The sequence below is a fragment of the Epinephelus fuscoguttatus genome, linkage group LG22 (assembly GCF_011397635.1).
Source record: "Epinephelus fuscoguttatus linkage group LG22, E.fuscoguttatus.final_Chr_v1".
In the NCBI taxonomy this organism is placed as follows: Eukaryota; Metazoa; Chordata; class Actinopteri; order Perciformes; family Serranidae; genus Epinephelus; species Epinephelus fuscoguttatus.
This window is the reverse complement of record NC_064773.1, coordinates 35454609-35479421: the sequence shown is the minus strand read 5'-3', so window position 1 is coordinate 35479421 and position 24813 is coordinate 35454609. Positions and strand designations below refer to the sequence as shown.

General features: G+C 40.5%; 1 protein-coding gene across 9 annotated transcripts in view; it reads left to right on the top strand.

Moving 5' to 3' along the window:
* LOC125882978 (pleckstrin homology domain-containing family A member 5-like) overlaps window positions 1-24813 on the top strand; it is a 603488-nt gene that overhangs the window by 339824 nt on the left and 238851 nt on the right. For 7 of the 9 annotated variants that reach the window (XM_049567042.1, XM_049567037.1, XM_049567034.1 and 4 more), the window contains one exon: window positions 21418-21471. The exons of the other annotated variants lie outside the window; for them this stretch is intronic. In XM_049567042.1, coding sequence (XP_049422999.1) covers window positions 21418-21471 — 54 coding nt within the window. The remainder of the gene's footprint in view (window positions 1-21417; window positions 21472-24813) is intronic. 9 annotated transcript variants of the gene reach the window in all.

Genomic DNA, 24813 nt, shown 5'->3' with positions numbered 1-24813 from the left:
AACGCACACCTGCTGAAAAGACACTATGGCAAGAGTACCACAGACTTACCTTTCATAATGGTTTGCTCTGTCGTGAAGTTTTCAACCCATCCACTAAGTCAGTACTGCACCAAGTTGTTGTCCCTCAAGCCTTAAAAGACACTGTTTTACAGCTGCTGCATGGAAATCCAGTAACTGGCCATCTGTCTGCAGACAAAGTCCTGAAACGTGCTCAGCAACTGTGTTACTGGCCGTTCATGTCACGCGACATAAAGGTGTGGTGCAAGCAATGTATTCCATGTGATGCAAGACAGAGTCCCACGCCTCACCACAGGGCTCCAATGAAGACAATTGTTGCTACTGAGCCTTTCCAAAAGGTTGCAGCTGACATACTTGAGCTTCCCATCAAAAGTCGTGGCAACAGGTATGTGCTTGTTGTTCAAGATTATTTCTCAAAGTATGTCAACCTCTATGCCATTCCAGACCAGCGCTCCACAACAGTTGCAAAATGCCTGTTTGAGAGCTTCATCTGTGAACATGGTATTCCAGAAATGCTGCACACAGATCAAGGACGTCAATTTGAGTCTGACTTGGTGAAACACCTGTGTCAACTGCTGGGCATCCAGAAAACACGAACCAGCCCATATCATCCTCAGTGTGATGGCATGGTTGAGAGATTCAATAGAACACTCATTGATCAGCTAGCCAAGTTGCTTCTTCAGCAGCCTGGTGAATGGGATGACTGTCTCAACCAAGTCGCTTTGGCTTACAACACCAGCCCTCACTCTACCACAGGTTTTACTCCATTTTTCCTCATGCACGGTCATGAAGCCAGGATGCCTGCGAACCTGCTGTTGCCTAATAACACACCATCTTCATCTACTCCAGGTTCTCCCGCTGACTATGTGGCACAGTTGACCCAGAAACTTCGGTAAGCTTTCAGTTTTGCTGCATGGAACAGAGACTGTGCCCATAACCGACAGAAACAACAGTATGACAGTGGTGTCAGACACACTACCTATGTTTCTGGGGACCTCGTGTGGTTAAGTGACCCCGCTACATCAAAACAGAAACTCGCTCCTCACTGGAAGGGCCCCTTTGAGATATTGGAGTGCCTCGGATCTGATGTAGATTCTCCTGGAGTGACATACAGGATTCATTACCTCCTGGACCAGTCTGACAAGTCTCAGATTGTCCATTACAACCGTCTCAGGCCTTACAGTGCTCCTGTGCCAGATCATGGACAAAAGACACCTGATTGTGACTCATCATTGCAGCCTCAACTCCCCTGCTTGACTGCATTGTCAGGTGCTTTGCCCTTTAAACCTTCAAGGTCTGCAGCACCAAAGAGCTACTATGTACCTGGCGGCAGCAGTGGCCCCTCAGCGGCCTCTTGGGTTTGTCAGCCTCAGCCTCAGCTTCAACCCCAACCCCAACCCCAGCGCCAGCCCCAACCCCAGCCCCAGCCCCATCCCCAGCCCCAGCCCCGACCCCAGGCCCAGACCCACTCTCCCCCCATACCCTGTCCCGTGGACTGTTTGGCTGCTCCCGCCTCTGCCACTCCTGGTCGTGGCTCTGATTCTTCACTGTGCCCCAGCAGGCGTCAAGTCAAACCCCCCAGATACCTTATGGACTATGTTGTGAAGTGAGACTGTTGCTTTGTCCCCTCCGGTGGCAGTTACTTGTTTTGTTTCCTTGTATGAAACGGGGATGTTTCTTTTGTGGGTGGGGGAGGGAATGTAAGATTTAAAAGTTAAGTTAATTTATACATTTGAGTTAATTTACCAAAAATATGTTTACAATGTTTACGCTGTCAATTAGTCATATATTTGTGCTTTATTATCTACATATTTACAGTTCAGATATTTACACCAGCATCCTTTGAAACAGTTAAAACAGTCTCTTGAATCTGCTTCTGTGGTTTTACCTCATTTCAGTTATATTTACCCGGGTCTAGGTCATTCCTGGCCTCTGATTGGTGGGGTTAGTCACCTGGGGGTTAGAGACAAGGAAGTGTAATTGTTGTTGTGATTCTGATGCTGGGAGTCTCAGTAAAGTTCTGCTTAACAGTCATCTGCCTCAATCTTGCTGTTTCCTCTCATGAAGAGTGTCTAAATACCACCTATCGAACCCTCACGTTACACTATTCTCTGTCATGATATATGTGCGTGCTAGCTAATAATATAGGCTAACGTTAGATGACTAACATAAGTGTGAATGTAAATCACTGAGGCACATTGCAAAGCATGGTAGCGAACAGTCAGGTCCTAGTCTGGTGAATATTTAGCTAACTCTTGAGTCCAGCCCAAATAATAATCAGAGCCACTGATAAATTGATTTGGTTATAGCTACAGCCCGGTCAGTCATAACAGGATGGACCTATGTCAGATCTGTGGTCAGAAATCAGGATGTAACATTTGCCATCGGGGACCAAACAGGGGCTTAAGACAGAGCTATGAGCTGTTTGGAGACCAATAACAAGGAAAACAAATGCACACATTTAGATTAAAAAATGGAATGTTTTTTAATTGTGTCAAAGTAATTTTTATTCAAAGGTGAAACAATAAAGATATGATGAGTTATAGTGTGATTTGCAGTGCCCACCCTGTTGACTTCAACAGAAGTGGTACCAAAGTCTGGCTGCAATGCAAAATTCAACTTGTGTCACCGAAGTCATGACTCTTCCTTCTTTTATAGTGTCCTTGCATTCCAACAGGAAATACAAAAGGACCCATTTAGAATGTTTATGTTGTCAAGTAAAATGGTAAAAATGGTCTACACACACACACACACACACACACACACACACTGGTAACTCACTGTACAGTGGTGCCAGGTTCTCCAGTGTTCTCCAATGTCAAATCAGAACATTTTTCTCCTTATATCTTTAGGTTCCTCGTAACAATCGCATTCAGACTTTTTCCTTTGGCTCACTAAATCTAGGTGATTATTGTCTGTACACTGTGAACACAAACTGCTGGATGCCAAAACACCAGGACTTCCCAAGACTTGTGGCAAAATGTAAAATAGGCTCAAGATAAAACCTATTTAAACACTGCTTTGGAAAAGTTCATTATGCTGACTTTATTATTGTACAAGTAAATCCAGCCATCTTCAATATTATTTACCTGGCCTTTATTTGTTCTCTTGGCCCAATGGCCCTAAGCTTTTATTTATTAGGGTCCGGGCAGCTAAGCTGCCAGGACACTAAGAAAGAAGAATACATAATCCTATGTATTCTTCCTTCCTCTTTCTTCATACTTCCCATGGGTGAAAACTCACCAAACTTTGCACAAAGGTCCAGTCTCATGCCAGATATCCTCAGCTGTAAAGTCAAGCCAATAGTCCTGATGGTGGCGCTACAGCAAGCGTCTAGAGTTCAAAATTTCATAACAAATCAACCATACGTGCTACAACTTCACCTTTCATCAAACTGTAGCCTTAAACCTATCTCCTCCCACAATTTTTGCTCAATTGACACCAAACTTGCTATAGAGCATCTTCAGACTGTCCTACAAAAACTATGTTTCTTAGATTTTTTGATTTATCAAAAATTGAGCCTACAGTGCATCAAAATGTTTGACTGTAAACGGTGCTGTAAACATAAACATGCAAATTCTTGCTAAATAAGTCTTCAATGTTCATGAAAAAATGACAAAATTCTAGAGTCATGGTGGATGATGTGTGGCAAATTTTAGAATTTATCTCAAAAACTGAATTTTTGACAGCATTTTGAATTTTGCTCTAATGTGAACAATTGGAATAAATGTAAAAATGGCAATTTTAAACATCAGTTTTTCCACTTATGGAGCAAATCAATCATTGTTACTAACAAATTACCAACATCCCCATGCTGTCTAGATGCAATATGTGTATTTTCAGATTTTTGTTTCGATAACTGAATTTTTTACAGTGGTTTGAAATCTGCTTTTCCATGCATGGACGGCTGCTAAACCTGCATGTTTGTGAAGCTACACATGAATTGTCACTGACTAATGAGCTCAGTGAGATAGAAACTGATCCTTAGTCTCAGAGATGGTGAGTTCAAGACATTATGTAAATTGTGCCTTCTTGCAATCATGTGAAACATGTATGATCTTTAATCAGCAGACAAATGGCATTTACAGTATTTGGGTATCTGCAAAATAAAAACCCTGTTTTAAAGTACAATACATGTGTTCATTGAGCATACGGTCCAGCTTCTTTTAGCAAAAGAGCATCTGATGTGGCTTAAACCATGGTGGTGGTGGTGGTGTGAAGGGATGACTGCATGGTCATGTTAAAACCCAGACTGTTCCATGGCTGTCCTTTTTTAATGTAGTAATCAGAGGCAGGGGCGATTCTAGGATCAGAGGTTTAGGGGTGCTGAGCACCCAGAGAGCTGCCCAGCCAGGCAAGATAAATTTTACTGTTTTGTACATTTTAGCTCAATTTCATTCCCACATTTGTGAAAGGAAAGCACACACTTTTTTGGGAAAGTCTGTGACTAAACCATCAAATCTGATAAAGGTTATTTAAATGCTGAGCCACAGCAAAAGAGAAATAGATTGGAATCATAAAAGAAACATACCGTAACCCTAACTTCTGGGGGAGGATAACTCATTTTGACACAGCAGCTCCTCAACATACACATAAACAGTATGTATGTTTCTAGAGTAAACCAGCCCCCTATAGTGAGTACCAAAAATACCAAAAATGGACCTTGGACTTATTTTTTGGACTTTTATTTGAAATGCAACGCACAACATGTAACATTAACACATTAACAGTAATTGACTTTTTCAATGTTTGTCTCTGCCTTTTTCCCTCTTGTCTGTATTATATAATACAAATACATAAATAAAAATGCACTTCAAAAAAGAAAAGTGCTTGAAATCTACAAAATAATAATAATAAATACACACAATAGGAGTTATAATGTTAATGGGCATCCAGTCAGTTAGCTAGTCAGTAGCACCATGGCTTTAATATTAACACATGCGCATGACACAACAGCTAGCTTCTCTCATTCCAATTCAGAGGACAGTGGTACTGACCACCTGTACTGTGCTGCTGTATTTTTGTTGTTAAAATATTATGTTGCAACCAAGTATTGTATGATTTTGACACTTTTCTAGCTTGTTAAAAAGGGACATACAGTAAAAAAAAAAATAAAATAAAAAAAAATCTCTCAAATTTTAGGGGTGCTGGGATTCAATTTAGGCCCCCAAAAATGGACTAGAAACGCCTATGATCAGAGGTAGTGTTTCGAGTGTCCATGCATCTGTGAGGACATAAACAGAGCATCAGTGGGTAGATGCTTATCACAGCCCATGGTCTATACAATTATCCTTAGCTCCTGTTGGGTTCTCATGAAAGATAGAATCAGTTTACAGACCTGCTTTTGAGCCCATCCTCCCTCTTAAGGCTTTGTTGTCTGAGCTTCCTGGAGGCAGTGGTTGAATAGAAAGCTAAGGATTATGGTTGTGTTATACGCAAAATAAAATTAGGATAGTCATTCGAGTTTGCCACATCCATTCTTCGGCTGTACACAGCTCATGGCTCTGTGTCTGTTTCTTTTTCTGTTTGTAACCCTCTCTCTTCTTTTTACTGTCTGTCTGACTGGCTGATTGAATTTAAGTTTTAACATGCAAAATATTTTAATGCATCTTTTGATGATTCAAAAAAATATCCTTTCAAAATGCCAAAAAAATCAACATTGAAACACGTTCTCCAAATTACACAACAAAACATGTCATTTTTAATTGCAATCCAAAATGACCCATGAGAGCAGAACACCATGGTTTGTCAGGGCCTTCTCAGCACTGTCGCAAATAACTACTGCGAAGTTATTTAAATAAGCATTTTCCAATCTGCCAAAGCTATAGTTAAAAGAATCAGAATCCATTGTATTGTCAAGTTTTTCACATACAAGGAATGCGCTTTGGGGTACTGGTGAATAACATTGAAAGAAAATGAACAAAATTAAACAATAAATGCAAGTATTGGAAATTAGCACCAGTCACTAGCCAGATGGTCAGAAAATATGCAAGTGGCTGCTTGATTTTCTTCTCTTACCGGCCAAAATAACAGTGGTAATCTATTGAGTGGCTGGTAAATTTTTGAATTCACCAGCCACAGTGGCAGGTGGCCAAAAAAGTGAATTTCCAACACTGATTGTGAAAAGCAAAATAAATAAAGAAAGAAAAGATGAAAAGTACAATTAAAATATGAGAAATATAGTAAAATCTATGTACAGTTGGTCTGAATAGCAATGTAACAGCTGTGCAATTTCTAAAAGCCCCACTTGAAGCAACAGGATGGAGGCCCTAAACAGTATGCTGCTGTTTTAAATGACAGGATACTGTAGTATTTTTTGGAAACGAGGTGCCGCATGGAGATTTTGGAGCACTGTCAGAGGTTTGATAAAATGGTCGACTTGTAATCTAACATTATGCTAGTGCTTTTTGTTTCAAAGTTCACAGTTTTCTCTTAGAAAAATAGATAACTTGAAAGCTAGATAACTCAACTCCTGAAAGGAAACTATCATTTGGAAAGCATTTTTTCCAGAGACGGACGCACAATTTGGGGAACATGTGCTACACAACAGCAAGTCTTGCTTCACTGTCTGTCTTAATCAGTGAGACAGAGATTTGAATAGCTCGAACAATTAGCCTATATTTATGGGTGTTTTAATTTAATTTAATTTGGTAACGTTAATATAGTGGTCTACATCTGAGGAACAACATTTTCATAAATATATACTGATATATTAATATTGGAATTTTTTACTTCCTAATATTGGCATCAGCCCAAAATATCAAGTATGGATGAGGCTCTAATCTCAGGTGTTGTCAGGTTTGGTAAGGATTAGGGGAAGTCTTTTACAAGCCGAATTCAGGACTTTTACTTTATTGCCATAGTTCAAAGCAGACACCAGTAGGCTATTTTTGCTTCTCAAAATCTCATGGGCTCTTTCTTCTGGGTCGTCCTGCAGGACAGTAGCAGTCTTCATGTTGGCACTGCACTTTAGTATAACGTATTTTATTTTAATCTCTTCTAAGTTTTCATCGCTCATTACGCATCATATTCATAGAAATGCTTATTTCAAGCAGTTGTCTGCAGCCGACAGAATAATAAAATTCTAATGTTCAATGCATTCTTTAGCAATCTTTAAACTGCTAAATGAAGTTATTGTATTGTCAATTGTGCCTGATTTAAAGTAACACCCTAAACAGAATGTTACTGTAAATCCAAATAATTACAGAAATATGCTGCGTTTAATTTTTACAGTTATAGTCTGTTAAAATGTTTAACAGTAAAGGTGCTGTAAAACTATGGTATATTCCAGGCATCTGTGCTGCCAGCATCTTACTGTACATTGTAGAAATAGAGAAAAACACCATAATTCTGATTTACAGTACACTCTTAACCCAAATTAGTTGACTTTACTCGCAAATCGTGTGGAAACCCGTTGCCTTATACCACTTTAGTTTTTATATTAGCTAAAACGAAATAAGTCAAGTTGTATTAACATAGAACCTTTAGTTTTTACACAAGCTAAAACTAAATACGTCAAGTTGTATCAACATAGAACCTTTAGTTTTTACACAAGCTAAATCTAAGTAAGTCAAGTTGTATTAACATAGAACCTTTAGATTTTACATAAGCTAAAACTAAATAAGTCAAGTTGTATTAACATAGAATCTTTAGTTTTTACACAAGCTGAAACTAAAGACATCATGTTGTGTTAACATATAACCTTAATTTTATGCAGTAGGCTTGATAAGTACATGTTAGTACACTGTAAACCCAGATTTTGTTTCTAATTAAACTTCTGAGTAATCATTGCTAATTTTTTCATGTTTTGTAAAAACATACTGTCATTACTAAACAACATTAGTTATTTGTACTATTTAGCTGAAAGATTCATTACACTAATCATGTTAAGCAGAGATAACTTGATATGTTAACTTTTTGTAAGAAAGGAGAGGGGCTAATTCAAAATTCTGCCTGGTCACATGACTAGGCCAGCTGCTTCTAACAGCGGTTGCAGACCGTAGAGCAGCAAGAGTAATGGTTAGTATGTAAAATAACTATTGTAGTTATCTTTGTGGGGAATTTTAATACCCAAAAGAGCGGTCTGTTAACAATAAGTCAGCTAAATGCTAAAGTAAACTTAGAGATAAGTTTACTAAGTTTACTTGTTTTTACAAAACATGAAAAAATTAGTAATGATTACTTGGAAGTTTAATTAGAAACAAAATCTGGGTTTACAGTGTAACAGGTTGTAAAGTCATTCCACAGTATGGATACTGTAAAATCACATTATATTGCTGCCGTCTGTGCTGCCAGCTCTTTACTGTTATTTTACTGTGAAATTATTTAAAGTGTAGTTATGTGAAGAAGTGTGCAAAATGTTTTTTTTTCGAGGGATTTCCAAACGTTCAGTATATGAAGTATGAAGAGAATGTGTGCAATCTACAGAGATAATAGTCCATGAGAGGAAAGGTCCCGCACCTTGTTTTTTGGTGTGAGGTTTTAGTTCAGATGGACTGCAGCCTCCTGCCAGAGGAGAGTGTTTTAAAGAGTTTGTGTCTAAGGTGGGAGGTGTCAGGCTGCAGTCTTTCCTGCTTGTCTGAGGGTCCTGGAGGTGTGCAGGTCCTGGACATGCAATCACTCTCTCCACAGAGCAGATGATATGCTGCAGTCTGGCCTTACCCTTGGCAGTGGCAGCAGCGTACCAGATGGTGATGGAGGAGTTGAGGATGGACTCAATAATGATAAAGATTTTGTGCAATGGTACAAAAATGCAGCTATTTACAGAAATGTTGTTGGTACAGTTAAAGAAAGATTCGGGAGTTTTGCATAGGTTTGAATAACTACCTTGTTAAAGAGTAATTTGACACCCCATGAAAATCTTGTTTATGCTGAACTCCAGTGGTTTAAAGTCTTTCCCTGTTGCAGTGATTTAGTGCATTGATCTCTAAGGTTTGTTATCATGGTTAGAAGAACTAACTATTGTAATTATCAGTTAATCTGATATTTATTTTGTGATTAATTATTTGATCTATAAAATGCAAGTACTGATATAATGCCCAAAGACAGACATACCAGCAAGGTTTACAGTGTTACAGACTGCTGTCATGGTTACTTTTATTGGCATCACATTTGAGGTTCTGTAACATGGCAAGATTGTGGTGTCAGTGATGGTTTAGGAATACATTTAAGAACCTGGTCTGAAGCAATGTGAATTTAGTTTTCACAGTCTGACCAATCAGGACCATATCAATCAGGTCCACTCTTGATTGTCAAAGCCATGATGACTCTAACAGTTGTATTGCAGCTTTTGCCTATGGATTTTTAAGGAATCGTTGTGTCGCTGTGGGTAAATGTCAGGCAGCAGGGATGGGACCTAAATGCAGAATTCATGAGTAACCAAAGTCATGGCTTGCATGGCGTCTGAAGAGCAGCAGGGCAGGAAACCATGGATGGCTTGGAGGCAAGACAGATGTGCAGCCAAAGACCTCCAGCATATGGCCTAGGGGCAGGACAGAGACGGTGCGGGAGACCTCAGGAAGGTGACAAAGAGGCCAGGCAGATAGGTGGAGCCACTCTGAGGGTCAGCCCAGACGTCTGCAACATAGACGGAGGCCAGACATTGGCATGTTTTCCTAACCTTAACCAGGAAGTCCCTCTCTGGCTGAAAGTGCTCTTGCCAGACTTCTCTCAACAGCTGGCAGCCAATTGCCTTGGTTCAGACCTTTGAATGCACCCACTCCATTTGTTTGCATTAAATGATCATAGTCTGGCATCGTGACATGAAACAGCAGGTTCTTGGTTAAAGTAAAAGAGAACTGGGTGTTCTTCCCTGCGGAGGGACAAACAATTAACCAATCAGCGCAATGGGCAGGACCAATGCCACTTGTCAGGCTGTTGTCAAGTGTTACCAAACAGTGCGCCAGGATCAATGAGGATCAATGGTAAGCCCTTTAGACAACACAAGCAATGCTATCAAGGCTGTCCTAAGTTTACATGTCCTCTCAATAGTGCCTGACATTGTAGTTTGTTTTACTTTGCTCCACTCCACTCTTAAAAACCTGGCAAAACAGGTGTGTAGGCATGACTATGCATCTGGGTCTGCTCCATTTCAGGGCGCCAGTGCACCACTCAACACGTAACTACTTGACTTGTTTGTGGTGGATGGGCCATGTGGTCTGTGGTGATGTAAACACCACTCTTGCTGCTGAAATGTAGCAGGTGAGCTGACGTATTTGCCAGCTACGATATCTGTCAAGCCACCACTTGACAGATATCGTAGACAGACTCTGCCTACTTGGCGCTCTATAGTCATACACAGGCATGGTAATGGTGCTGACCTACAGTGGACTTAAAATGATATTGAATATATTGGTGTCTAGTGATTAATCCCCCTCCCCCATGGAAATCGGTTAGAGTGGACACAATGTCATACTGAAAATGGAAGGTGTCAGTTCTGTCTGATATCAGGCAAGGGAGCCAGTGGTGTTGGGAGCCATGGTGACTATGCCTTCTTCTGGGGACTCTATGGTACTACCTGAACATTTCTAGACAAGCATCTTTTAGAGCTGACTGCTTAACATCCAGTAAAGGCTCATGGGGCCCAGGGAATAGTGAACCGAGATAGGAGGTGGACCAGCCCACAAATGTATAAAGAGAACTCAATACAGCATTGGAGACAGGGTCCTGTTCATTCAATTAAAGTTGCTCAGTGGCACATGAAGCCAAAAAAGTTCAGCTGCTGCATATGACAACAAATTTTCACTCTGACCTCATCACATGTCAATGTTTGGTCATGGATTTTCCATGTAGAAATATGACATGCAAGCTACCCTGGGTGCGTTGGTTGTTGATGTTCTGGGACACCATGTAAACTTCTGAATGTTATATGCATTGTCTGTTTTTTAGAAATACACCTCCGTTTTCAGAGGAAATGTACAGTTTGCATACAGTTGCTTTCAAAATGAATGCGCTACATTGGTACAACACTCCGAACTGACTTTTTTTTTTCCCTTCAGCTATAACAACACGTGGTCACGTTTAGCCAACAAAAACACGTGGTTGGATTTAGGAAAAAAGAAAAGGGTTTGGCTTTACGATCTTGAAGAAGCGAACACAGGCCTCCTGGGTTAAAGACGATGGTTTTTGGACCCATTCACCACCCCTTCCTCCCACCTGCCCTCTTTGGACTTCTGCCCCCTTAATGTTTGTTGTTGTCCTGCAGTGTTTCCCCCTGACGCCACTGGGCGCCATTTAACATTAACGGTGACTAGCCGCATATCATGCTGATGTAAAAGGACACCTTTGTCGTTGGTGTCTGACGTGGGAAGTCACTGACCAAGTGCTGGTATTTGAAAACTTCAGAGTGAGACTGGGCTACATTTGAAATTAACAGCATGATTGGAACTGCTGCTGCACTGTGTGGCCCATAGAGCAGAGGCACTAGAAACTTCCACTGGCAGAGCTGGCTACTTAGGGTTTAGTGCTCCACTAACTTGAATGGGGATGAAATGTTTCAATCATGTGGCCCTTCTAGACTTAACAAATGTTATTGGACGAAATGGAACAAGTTCTGACAGTAAAATTAGTCATTTCATGAGGGTTGTGATGCTCAAAAAATGTACCCACTGATTTACAGACATCTTCTTCACAATGTAACTCTAAAAAGATTGGCTTAAAAGCCTGACAGGCTTCCTGTGTGACTGCGCAGGTGGACTCAAGGCAGACAGGTGGATTTGTGAAGACTCAAGGCTAGCAGGCTAGAGGTTAGCAAGCCCAAGGCTGGCTGACTGGGATGCAGGGAAGGCTAGAATGAGGTTATAGTTCTCTGAAAATTCAGGTAGCAATTTGCAAGAGTTTGGAAGAAACTAGCCATTGTGTCATTGACAAAGCTGTTTCTGTCTTTTGAGTAAAACACTGAATAGCATAAATCACCCCATTAAGTTTCTCCATAGAAAATGTTTAATCTGCTGAGTCCATTATTGGCTGTATCATTCTGTCACAATGGGTAAGTGCAAGGCAAACAGAGCAGGACATAAATGCAGAGGATGCAGACAGATTGTTACTATTCAAAGATTAATTGCCTACAGGCAGGTGCGGGCACACAGCTCCAGGTACAGGGTAAGGTTCTTTCAGCTTCTGGTGGCTTGACCGCTGCAGTATAATAAGATAAGGAAAGTAGGAGCAGGTGAGCAGACAGGTGGGGGAGACCTTGTGACTGGAATTGGAGAGAAAGGGGTTATAACTGGTAGGAGGGATTTATTGAATGTGGAAGTAAAGTGGGGCAGGAGAAAAAGTCAGAGGGCATCTGATGGAGAGAAAGAGAATAGAAAAAATGGGTTCACAACTTGGACTTTTTTGATGACTGCTGAGATCATGTAAAAAGGTGACATCATTCGAAGCTCTTAATACTAAAAAGTTGTAGTGAACTAATCCATCTATTTATGTATATCTGAATTCAATGTAATGATAAATGAACTATAAAGGAAAAGAGGGAAAAAGTGCCTGCCTAGGTGAATCAGATGCCCATCCAAGACATATGCCCAGGTGACAGGTCTGTTTACAAGCTGTCTGATTGCTCATGTGTCTTGCACATTTTGCTCTGTTGGTTTGTAAAATCTTAACATAATCAATAAAAATGCTTCAGCTGCCCAAGTAATTACAAATTGAAATGGTCCTTAAATGTATGCTGGCTGTCCTTTCTTTGTCAGGCAAATAGTTCCATATTTCCGTTCTGGCTCCTGTTCTGGATTCAGCTGCACACAAGCTGAACTGTTTGACACTGCTGTCAAGTTACTGACTATCAGACTCCAAATCCTTCTTGCTTTTAGGAGTTTGAAGTGTGATTGTGTGAGTGACTCACTGAGGGTCATCCATTTTAACCTGACTCCTATTTTTTTCTATCATTTGCTCCCTGTCTATCAAATCCATCTTTCTCTCTGTCTCTTCTGTCTCTATCTTTGTAGCTTTGTATGGTCAATGTATGCTACAGACTCACAAACTGAAACAGAAACCTGTTAAAATGTTTTCCCTCCCTCGCTCTCTGCTGTCAGAATGACTGACTGCTGGATGCTCTCTACCCATCGTATCATCGTATCGTACTTTCTGCTCCCCAGGAGACAAAGTAGAAAACAACAAAAAAGTCAGGATGATGGGGCTGAAATGAAATTTAAGACCGGAGCTTCTGACAAAGACAAACAAACTGCAGCAATTACACACACCAACTTCAAAAGAGTCGTCAGGATGGTATTTCAGTCTGCTCACACACACACACACACACACACACATTTACACATACTGTTTTACTGCTAACAAGTTCAGAGCTGCACACCTCTCTTTCTCTCTCACACACTCACTCCCCATCCCTTTCACACTCACCCCATTCATCTCCCATCCCAATTATCTCCTCTGTCACACTGCTCTCATAAAGGAGTGCTGAGGTTTCTGTGTGTGTTTGTGTGTTTGTGTGTGTGTGTGTAAGTTATGTAAATGAGTTGTGCACGGCCTATATTTTTAAACTTGTTGAGCAGAAAGGAGGTGAGAAAGTCAGGTGTTTAACTGTGGTGATACTGCTAATGAGAGTTTCACCTTGTTCCGCTCCAACTGGCATGAAGATGACAGGTGAAAGCTAAATATCTTTCAGTCTAAGTAACATGCCGGCATGATGATTGTAATCAGAACTACAGACACACCAAGCTCGTAGCTGCAGAGTATATCACAGCCAGTGACACAGAATTACTGACAGAATTAGTCAACAGACTGAAGATTTTGTTGTGTTCAGAGCCTTACCAGATGCTGAGTGATTGGTAAAACAGTAATGTAAAGTTTGTCAGGGTGAGGCTAAGTAAACTCTGAGTCATTCTTTGAGTGAAAATGTTGGCCTGATGGTAGCACCAGACAAAAGGTCATGAGGTCACCAAAATCTTCAGGGACTACCCCCTGGGCACCATAAATATCCATGTCAAGCAAAATTGTATTACTTTCTAACACATTCCCACTCCAACCTCGTCACATATCGACATTTGGTCAGTGACTTTCCAGGTCGAAATATGACTTGCAAGGTACCCTGGGTGCTTTGGATGTTGACGTTTTTGGACACCGTGTCAACTTCAGCCTGTTCCGTGAATTGTCTGTTTTCAGAATACAGTTCTGCTTTCAAAGGAAATATACAGTTTGCATATAGTGTCTTTCAAAATAAATGCACTACATCAGTTCAAAACTGCAAATTGATGTTTTGTTCTTTCAGCAACACACGTGGTTATGTTTAGCCAACATACATATGGTTGGGTTTAGGCAACAAAAGCACGTGGTTGGGTTTAGGAAAGAAGAACAGGGTTTGGCTTTACAATCTTATGGAAAGCAAATATTGGCCTCCCAGGGGTGGTTGTTGGACCCATCCACCAACCCTCAAGCCTGCCCTACTCAGACTTCTGCCACCATAACTTTTCAGTATTGTCCCACCACGTTTCCCCCTGACACGCCAGGCATTATTAAAAGAATAATGGTGACCAGCTATTCCTGGCACTCACTTCAAAAGCACCACAATGGACAGGGAACACTGTTTCCCAATATGCAACAGGTGAATCCAGTAAATATCAATATATAAAATGTGTGTTTTCTGTTGAGAACATACAAATGTAGTAAGATAGCAAATACCCCCTGGGAAAATACCCATACTCATCAACCTGGTCTCACTCCGAAGTTGTCAAAAACTGGCACTTGGTCAGTGACTTCCGGCATCAGACATTGTTGAAAAAAGCCATCGTTTTACATCAGCATGATACATGGCTGGTCACCATCAATGTGTAATGGTGCTTGGCAGCATCAGTGGAAATGCGGCAACAGTGTTATTTAATGGGGTGAAGGAGGCTGAAAGTCCGAGTAGGGTGGGTGGGAGAGGTGGTGGATGGGTCCAGCAACCACCAACTTTCATCCAGGAGGCTGGTGTTGATTTCCTCATTGATTGTAAAGCCAAACCCTATTCTTTTCATTTCCTATGGAAACAGAAGTGTATTTTGAAAACAGACAATGCATGTAACGGTTAAGTTGACATGGTGTCCAAGAATTTTAACAACCAAAACGCCCAAGGTACCTTTCATGTCATATCTCGACACATGACCAAATGTTGATGTGTGACGAGGTCAGGGTGAGAATGTGTTGGGTTACACCTCTAGACTGATCTCCAGCGGAGGTTTGTGGTTTGTTTCCAAGATCTAACAGAGGTGCATCTTCCAATGTTACACAATGGGGACACGATAGTTGGACGCTCATATGCTGTTTGGTACATGGTGTCGATTTTGCCACAGCTCATGCCATGCATCGTAACATAGACCCAATTAATCAATGATGAAGTTTGTAGCTAACTACTTTTATTGTAAATTTTAATTGATTTAATCAGCCTAATACAAAGACGTCTTAGTTGCACAAAAGCCTCAAGCCTCTTCACTTTTTCTCGCTTTATAAATGAGCACAAGCCCTAAGCATTCCCTCCAAGCTCAGGATCTTCTCTGTCAAAGAGAGCTTCTCAGTTTTAACCCAACCCATCACATTTAAGTCATCCTTAAGAAACTGCCAAAAACAGCTTTGCTCACATCGTTTTTATGTCGGTCTCTTCAAAAAAGCAGACATTTAGATCACTTTTTTTTTTAACAGATCAACATGATCAGTTTTACCCTAAAATCTCAAATGCCTGATTTTCTGATTTATCATCTATTTATCTAAATGCATTCAGAAATCTATCAGACTGTTTGGGGTTACCAAACTGAGGCTCTCTTGATCAGAGGCCACTTAGCAACAGTAGAACTGGCCCAGTGTGTAGACTGTTAAAGCTCTATCAGTTTGCACACATTTGGATCCTCTCTAGCACCGAGAGTTCATTGAAATAATGTTGAAACTGAAGCAAGGATAGTGAAGTTGTTGTGGAGAGTGTTTATGTGAAGACCAAGTTGCTTTAAGTACAGATATGAACACAGACAGAGTAAGGTAATACCTTCAGTACTACACTCAGCATCTCTCTGACCTGGACCAATAACAATGAAGATCAGTGGCAGGTATTATTCTAATGAGTTACCCCTTTCTCTCCACTATATGTTTCTCTTTTGAGGTCAAGGATGTTATTTTCCTAGATAAATCCAGAATTCCAGATTTTCAGATCTGAAAATGTGACCCATGTGAATGATGCAAAGAATGTATTTGGGAGTGGGTGGGGAATCAGAGGCATCACCTGGCCTGCCACATAATTGTCACTAAAGAAGACAGCAGTGTCAGAATTTTGTAATTTCAGTGAATGAAACAGATAAAACCAAGGAGAGGGGCTTCACAGGATTATACATAGAAATACTCCTGTCTTATCAACCTGGTCTCACTCCAAAGTTGTCGAATACCGGCACTTGGTCAGTGACTTCAGGTATCAGACACAGACGAAAAAAGCCATGCTATCACGTTGGCATGATAGACAGCCATTATTGTTTAACAGTGCCTGGCGGCATCAGGGGGAAACATGGACAGACAACAACTTAAGGGGGGTGAAAGTCTGAGTAGGGCGGACTGGAGGGGTGGTGGATGGGTCCACCAGCCACTGACTTTCACCCAGGAGGTTGGTGTTTTCTTCCCATGTGATTGTAAAGCCAAACCCTGTTCTTTTTTCCTGGACCTAACCAAATGCTTTTGTTATCTAAACCCAACTATGTGCTTTTGTTGCCTAAACCCAACCATGTGTGTTCGTAGTTGAAGGAAGAAACGTCAATTCGTTGTGTTGTACCAACATAGTGCATTTATTTTGAAAGAGTATGCAGATTGTACATTTCCTGTGAAAACAACATCAACATCAACAACCAAAGCACCCAGGGTACCTTGTATGTCATATGTTGACATGGAAAGTCCATGACCAAACATCAATATGTGACGAGGTCAGAGTGAGAATGTGTTGGTCTTGTAGGTCTTATTAGTGTTTGATCCCAAAGGCTAGCTGAGCTGAACTGAGCTCATACAGTCATTCAACAGTGCTTACAATAAGTTTCTCTTTCTTCAAAAGCCTTAAAAATGCTCATTGTTTTGTTGTTGTTGTGTTTTTGTTTGTTTGTTTTGCTCCTTTCTAGGCTACTTATTTGTTAACAGATAAACGAATGTTTAGTCCAACATTGCCAATGTCATGATTTTGTTCCAGAAATGTTGATCATGTGATGACTAATCATCGGCCTTCGATTGTAATTGTATCATAGTGTAAGTGAGTGAATGCAGCCAAAAAAAATCTTCTCAAGCACATTATTCCTTAGAAAAGAATCAAGATCTGTTGTTGTTACAATTTTATTTTTCATGATAGAATGTTAAAAAAAATGAAAAAACAGTACAGACTTATTTTAAGAAGAAATGTATGTACAGTGTGTACAGGATTATGGCTGCCGGAGCCAGTGGCAGTGAGCTCCAGTCACAGCTGTATTTACGCACAGCCACACAGAAGCATTGGTGTGACTGTAGAGTCTGAGGTTGTGTGTCCACATAAAATTTTTCTTCAGCAGAAAAGCAGTGGCAGGGTGCTGGGGAGCGCTTCATAAAAAAGTGCTCCCAGCGCTTTTTTTGATGACACACTGAATGTGGGTTTTGTTTCTATGACAACAATATTTTGACATTAACAGTAACTAGGTAGCTAATGTAATATTATGTTAACGAAGGGCTGACTACACAGTTAACAACAAGTTTACAACAATACAGTGAAAAAGACTCAACAGCAACATCCAATCAATCAATCAATCAATCAATCAATCAATTTTATTTATAAAGCCCAATATCATAAATCACAATTTGCCTCAGAGGACTTTACAGCATACGACATCCCTCTGTCCTTTGGACCCTCACAGCAGATAAGGAAAGACTACCCCAAAAAAACCTTTAATGGGGGGAAAAAAATGGTAGAAACCTCAGGAAGAGCAACTGAGGAGGGATCCCTCTTCTAGGATGGACAGACTTGCAATAGATGTCGTAAGTTACAGTGTTCCATATGACAAAATGATACATAAAGAGAGACAGAGAGAGATGCAGGACAGACAGTAATGACAGTAGCTTACAACAACATTAATTTAAGTAGTAATACTATAATAATAATTACAGCTATTGTGGTACAATATGTTATAAGTATATATTAATATATGATAGTATATGTATGTGGCAATAATCATGTGTGTATAATAACAGTAGAAGTATGACTAATAATAACAGCAGCAGTAGGAGGCATCAGGCAGGACCACGGCAGCAGCACAACCACATCACACGAACCAGGCACAGCTGTGATTCAAGGAAACCTGGCAGACAGTGGATCACAAAGGCTCTGGAGAAGAAGCCGAGTTAGTGACATGCATTACAGCCAAGTTAGCGAGATGCAGTAACAGGACATGAATGTTAGCAACGGAGAGAGAGAGAGAGGGAGAGAAGGTGCTTGGTATATTATAGGAGGTCCCCCGGCAGACTAAGCCTATGTCAGCCTAACTAGGGGCTGGTCCACAACAAGCCTGAACCAGCCCTAACTATAAGCTTTATCAAAAAGGAAAGTCTTAAGTCTAGTCTTAAATGTGGAGACAGTGTCTGCCTCCCGGACCAAAACAGGAAGATGATTCCACAGAAGAGGCGCTTGATAGCTGAAGGCTCTGAGCGCAGTGTTCTGGTGGGATAATATGGCTCTATGAGCTCTCTAAAATATGACGGAGCCTGACCATTTCAAGCTTTGTAAGTTAGGAGTAGGATTTTAAATTAAATTCTGGATTTTACAGGGAGCCAGTGCAGAGAAGCTAAAGCAGGAGAAATATGATCTTGTTTCTTAGTTCCTGTCACTATATGTGCTGCTGCGTTCTGGATTAGCTGGAGAGTTTTCAAAGACTTATTAGAGCTACCTGATAATAGGGAATTACAATAATCCAGCCTAGAGGTGGACCAATTTTTCTGCATCTTTTTGGAACAGGATATGTTTTAATTTTTGCAATATTACGCAGATGAAAAAACGCAGTCCGTGAGGTTTGTTTTAAATGGGATAAAAGACAAATCTTGATCAAATATTACTCCGAGGTTTCTTACAGTAGTGCTAGAGGCCAGAGCAATGCAATCCAGAGAAACTATATCATCAGATAAAGAGTTCCTGAGTTGTTTGGGGCCAAGAACAATAACTTCAGTTTTGTCTGAATTTGGAACTCATCCAGGATTTTATGTCTTTAAGGCATTTTTGAAGTTTAGTTAATTGATCCGTTTCTTCTGGCTTTATTGATAAATACAATTGTGTATCATCCGCATAACAATGGAAATTTACAGAGTGATTTCTAATGATGTTACCTAAGGGAAGCATATATAAAGTGAACAGAACTGGCCCAAGCACAAACCTTGTAGAAGTCCAGTATGTAAAGATGATTCATCATGAACTGAAATTGATCAGATAAACAAGATTTAAACCAGCTTAGTGCAGAACCTTTAAGGCCAATTAAATGTTCCAGTCTCTGAAGTAGAATTTGATGGTCAATTGTGTCAAATGCAGCACTAAGGTCTAATAAAACAAGTATAGAGACGAGTCCTTTGTCTGAGGCACTCAGAGGATCATTTGTAATTTTAATTAGTGCTGTCTCAGTGCTATGATGTACTCTAAATCCTGACTGAAATTCCTCAAATCAATTATTATCATGGAGAAAGTCACACAGCTGGCCTGTGACTACTTTTCGAGGATTTTTGAAAGAAAGGGAAGATTAGATATTGGTCTATAGTTGGCAAACACCTCTGGATCCAGGGTGGTGTACGTGTTAACTAAAGGTAAGACTTCCTTAAGTAGCCTAGTTGGGATGGGGTCTAAGAAACACGTTGATGACTTGGATGAAGAAATCATTGAGGTCAACTGTTGAAGAGAAATCAGGGAGAAGCAACCTAAATATATATCAGGTCTTACAGCTGTGTTTGAGGGCAGAGAGGTACTGTCTGAGGACAAGAGGTCATGAAATTTGCCTCTAATAGTTAGAATTTTGTCATTAAAAATGCTCATAAAATCATTGCTGCTAAAGGCTAAAGGAATACAAGGCTCAATAGAGCTGTGATTGTGAAATATAGTGTCCACTGGCCGATCTGCTCCCACAAATGGGCTTTTTGTCTTTGTTGTGACAGTAACCTAACTAAAGAAGTGACAGTGACATTACCAGCACCTGTATTTAACTGTAACCTCACAGTTTATGTATATTTTATTTCTGTGATTTAGCAGTATGCTCCTGTAGAATTACTGTGTAACTGTAAAGAAAAACAAAAGAGCTATATAGAGAAGTTTAAACCCTGCTTACTTTCTCACTTTCCCCAAAAGCAGCCAATCATGTATAAACAGGGTGTTACCATTTGATGAAACATCAGTTTCTGTATATTTACGAGCATTACTTTGTTTGTATTGTGTCTCTATGCCCCTCCTGGCTCAGCTGTCAATCACATACACTGGTCTGTCCAAGCAGAAGCCTAGCCTTGCATCTCTGAAGTTCTTTTATTTTCAGTTCTTTCCCTATCACAAATTTGATTTCTCCTTCGGCACTGCCTTAAGATATTTAATGGAAGTCAGTGCCCTACAGCTCTCCGGCTATTCAAATGTCACTCACTACAGAGAAGTTTCAATTAAGAGATTCCTAAAACCCGTATCCGGAAAGTTTTCTTTTTGTCCCCTGGGGGAAGTTTTCCTCCTCTCATCTCATTAGAATGTGCCATATGCCTGCAGCTTTTGCTTTTATTAATGACCCTCTCCTTTCTCCCCTTCTTCTGTTTTGTGATATATTTAACTCACTAATATCTTGTTCTGTTCATCTCCCCAATGTTTTTTTAATAGCCTGCTGCTCTCCCCATCCTCACAAGTTAAGAAGGCGTTTTCAAAGATACGTCAAGCTCATCTGGCTCAGCTCTCACCCTTTCTGACACTTTGTCTTTTTCTTTCTCTCTTCCTGCTTCCTCCATCTGTCTCCCCACTTCATTATTAACAGTTTCAGCTGGATATCTTCAGCTGTCTGATTGTACAAACAACAGAAAGATAAGAGGTTAAGAAAACTGTAGGAACTGATAACAGACAGATGAGTGAAAAATCTGAATGAATGGAAAAATAGTGTGGCTTTGAATTAATAATCAGATCGTCTGGAAGGAGGCGCCAGTGAAGTAAAGTTTAGATGAACAAAGAGATTTGGATTTGACCGCAAAACCTTCCTGATTTCACCTGGACGCGATGTTTCATTTGCACAACAAAAAGATTTTAGTCGACCTACCTCAAAAGTGACAGCTACATACATTCACTCATTGTTTTATGTTTGCCCTTTTCTGTTCTTACTGTTATGATTTCTGTCATATTCATGTTGCTGACTGAATTTAATTTCAGTTTTCAAAGTCACAATTTTGTTTTTGTCATTCTCTCTCCCTCCCTTGTTCTGTTTCTAGCGTGACTTGTGGGAAGCTTGTCCATCCTGACAAGCCCATAGAGGCTCTCAGCAGGTAATAATCCTCCACATCACTGGAAGAGCTGCTTTGACTTCAGCTTCTTTACCAGCCTCCAAGCTTTGAATACAAGTTTACTATTGTCACTGACTCAAACTGGAAGTTGTTGCATGCAGACTGTGTTAGCATTGGGTAAGTTCAACAAACAGTTCCACATCTGAGAAAGTGCACTTGTCATCTTGACCACTCAGATGTAAAGAGGAGAGACAAACATGAAAGATGTTTTAGAAAGAATAAGGAGGATATTTATCACCCCTCAGTTAAACACTGGTGGTTTTGTTGTCAGCCACTTGAAAGGTTTTTTTTTTTGTTTGTTTGTTTTTTAAATACAAACAGCTCTACAATATTCTAAATTATTTAACATATAACACTGATCAAAGTCAAATCAAAATTTTTGTAGAACACATTAAAAAAAGCCCCTGCACTAGACCAAAGTGCTTAATAGGCACTAAATACCAAAACAAATGAATACAGAAGCAATCAACAATAAGAACAGAGGGAAAAGGGGGCGGCAGTAGCTCAGTAGGGGGCGGGAGTAGCTCAGTCCATAGGGACTTGGGTTGGGAAACGGAGGGTCGTCTGTTCAAGTCCCTGTCCAGACCAAAATATGGAGCATGGACTGGTAGCTGGAGAGGTGCCAGTTCACCTCCTGGGCACTGCCAAGGTGCCCCTGAGCAAGGCACCGAACCCCCCAACTGCTCAGAGTGCCTGTCATGGGCAGCCATCTCACTCTGACATCTCTCCACTTAGTGCATGTATAGGTCCAGTTTGTGCATGTGTGTGTTCGGACCTGTGTGTAATTGACAACAGAGTGTAAAATTGAATTTCCCCTCGGGGATTAATAAAGTATATAAGATTAAATTAAATTAAATTAAAAAAAAAAAGCAGCAATGAATGGGCCCATGCACTTAGGAGCATTTCGGGGATATTTACGGGATGCTAGTCAATGCAGCTGTGCATTTTCACAAGATGGACACTGGGAATTAAATGGTATTTCAGTCAGGACCACTTTAGTCAAAGAAAACTTGCAGTATTATATTTGGCAGTATGGCTCTGTTCTGATGCCTCTCTGCCTTTCCTAGGACCTATGCAGAAAGGCTAAGGTGGAGAGAACACACCTCTCTGCCCTTTCACACCTACATGGAAAGCCTAAGGCAGGAAGAGCAGCAGCAAAGACATCCCAGGAACAGAACAGAGCAAGCATCAATGACAAACAGAAATGACAGTGATAAGTCAGACGCAACAAGAAAAGGAGGAGCTGGGGTGGAGGTGGGTTGCAAAGCAACTTGCAGAGGGAGCAGCAACAGTAGGCAGGCCAAAGTAGTTTAAATACGGTGCCCTGTATGAGATTTGCCAATTGGTTGCATTGAAAGGAATCGTGTGATCTATCAGCTGGCTCCGTTCCATCAATCAGCTGATCCAAAAATGGCCACTGCTCTGACCATCCTGCTAGGTTGATTGGAATGGGACTCTCATTGTATTTCTGTGGATACTACTCGTCATGCCAGAAACCTTTCCTCTTATAAAACAAAATCACAGTTTTTGAAAACACTTTAGCTAGAGCTAATAACTATCATTTCTTTGTGGCTTGTCCAAGTTTAGTTTCAGGTGTGGTCAAAATGCAGTATTGTAGGAAAAGCACCCAGTGCAACTGCAGTTCTCACTAACAGTAACTTTGCAATGGGTGTTGAGTGGCTTCAGGGTGGAGGTAAGCCCATACCAGTCATATCAAAGAAATGCATAGAGTGCTTTCCATTCTGCTAATTATGCTTCCTCCTGTTCTCACTTTTCCATCCTCCCATTAATTGATGGAGGTCTAATGTCATTTAGGAAATTCCAATCCCTTAAATGAGTCTAGGAGGAGATGAGGAGAAAGAAGGCTCCACAGAGGATTCTGGTCTAACCAGATTGTTTGTGATTGCTCAGCTGATCTGACTGAGAAGTAAATAGCTATTGTAGAAACCGCTTAACTGAAATGTTAATGATTTTTCATGATTGTAAACTAACAACCAACCTGTGGAAACAGGAGTGACAGCTTAAATTATAGATTTTACTTATAATCAGCCATGAAAAAAATGATTCGATTTTTGTTTTGTTTAGATTCAATTTTAGTTTAGTTTGAACCATTAATAAATCATGATAAAGTTGCAACTTTGTCTTCTTTTTATTAAGTCAAAATGCTTCTATTGCTTTCCGTTACAATTGCTTCTTGACTCATTAAGCAAAAATGAACAGTTACAGTCCTATACAGCTGTGCTTTTTATTAGTAGTCCTAATAGCAACATAGACTTGACAAACTTATGTTAGACTTTATTCAGGCACTTTTATATTTTTTGTTTGTTTGTTTTTCTGTTATTTTGCCACCTTGATGCTGTTTTACTTCAGTAGCCTAACAAACATATTTTAATTGTCTCCCCTCACATCCCCGCTGGCAGTAGCGAAGGTGCAAGGAAGAGATGTATTTGAGGAAAGCAAATAGCCACATCAGCCAAATGTGAAGCACCCATTCCTGTGTGTGTTTTCAAAAAAGATTTTTATACCTCTTCGCTGGTGATAACCACGGCCAGAGGCATTATGTGTTCGGATTGTCAATACATACGTACATCCCATTCTCGGGAATGCGAATCTCAAGAAAACCTTGAGGGAAATTCTTCAAATTTGGCACAAAGGTCCACTTGGACTCAACAATGAAGTCATTTGATTTTAGTGATCAAAGGTCAAGGTCACTGTGACCTTGCATCCATCTCATTCTCGTGAATACAATATCTTAAGAACGCTTTGAGGGATTGTTGTTTGTTTGTTTGTTTTTAATTTGGCAAGAACGTCCCCTTGGACTTAACAATAAACTGATTGGGTTTTGGTGGTCCATCGCTAATGAAATGAAGGCATATGGCATCTATATAGTTGGAATTGCCAAAGCCAGGTGGAAGGAAGCAGGACAAACATGGCTCTCATCAAGAGAATCAATCATATACTCTGGGCACACGGGAGATAATGCTGCTCACTCAGATGGGGTGGCAATCATGCTATCAAATGAAGCCCAGAAGACCCTCTTAGGATGGGAACCAGTGAGCCCAAGGATCATTATGGCCAAATTCAAGACCTCACATAAGCGCATCATTGTTAACATCATCCAGTGCTACGCCCCCACCAATGAAGCAGAGGAGGAGGCAAAAGAAGATTTCTACCAAAAGCTAGAGGAAACCATGAGAAAATGTAAAGAGAAGGATCTCACCATTTTAATGGGGGATGTGAATGCAAAGGTTGGTAACGATAACACCGGCTTTGAACAAGTGATGGGAAAGCATGGCCTTGGAGAGATGAATGAGAATGGAGAAC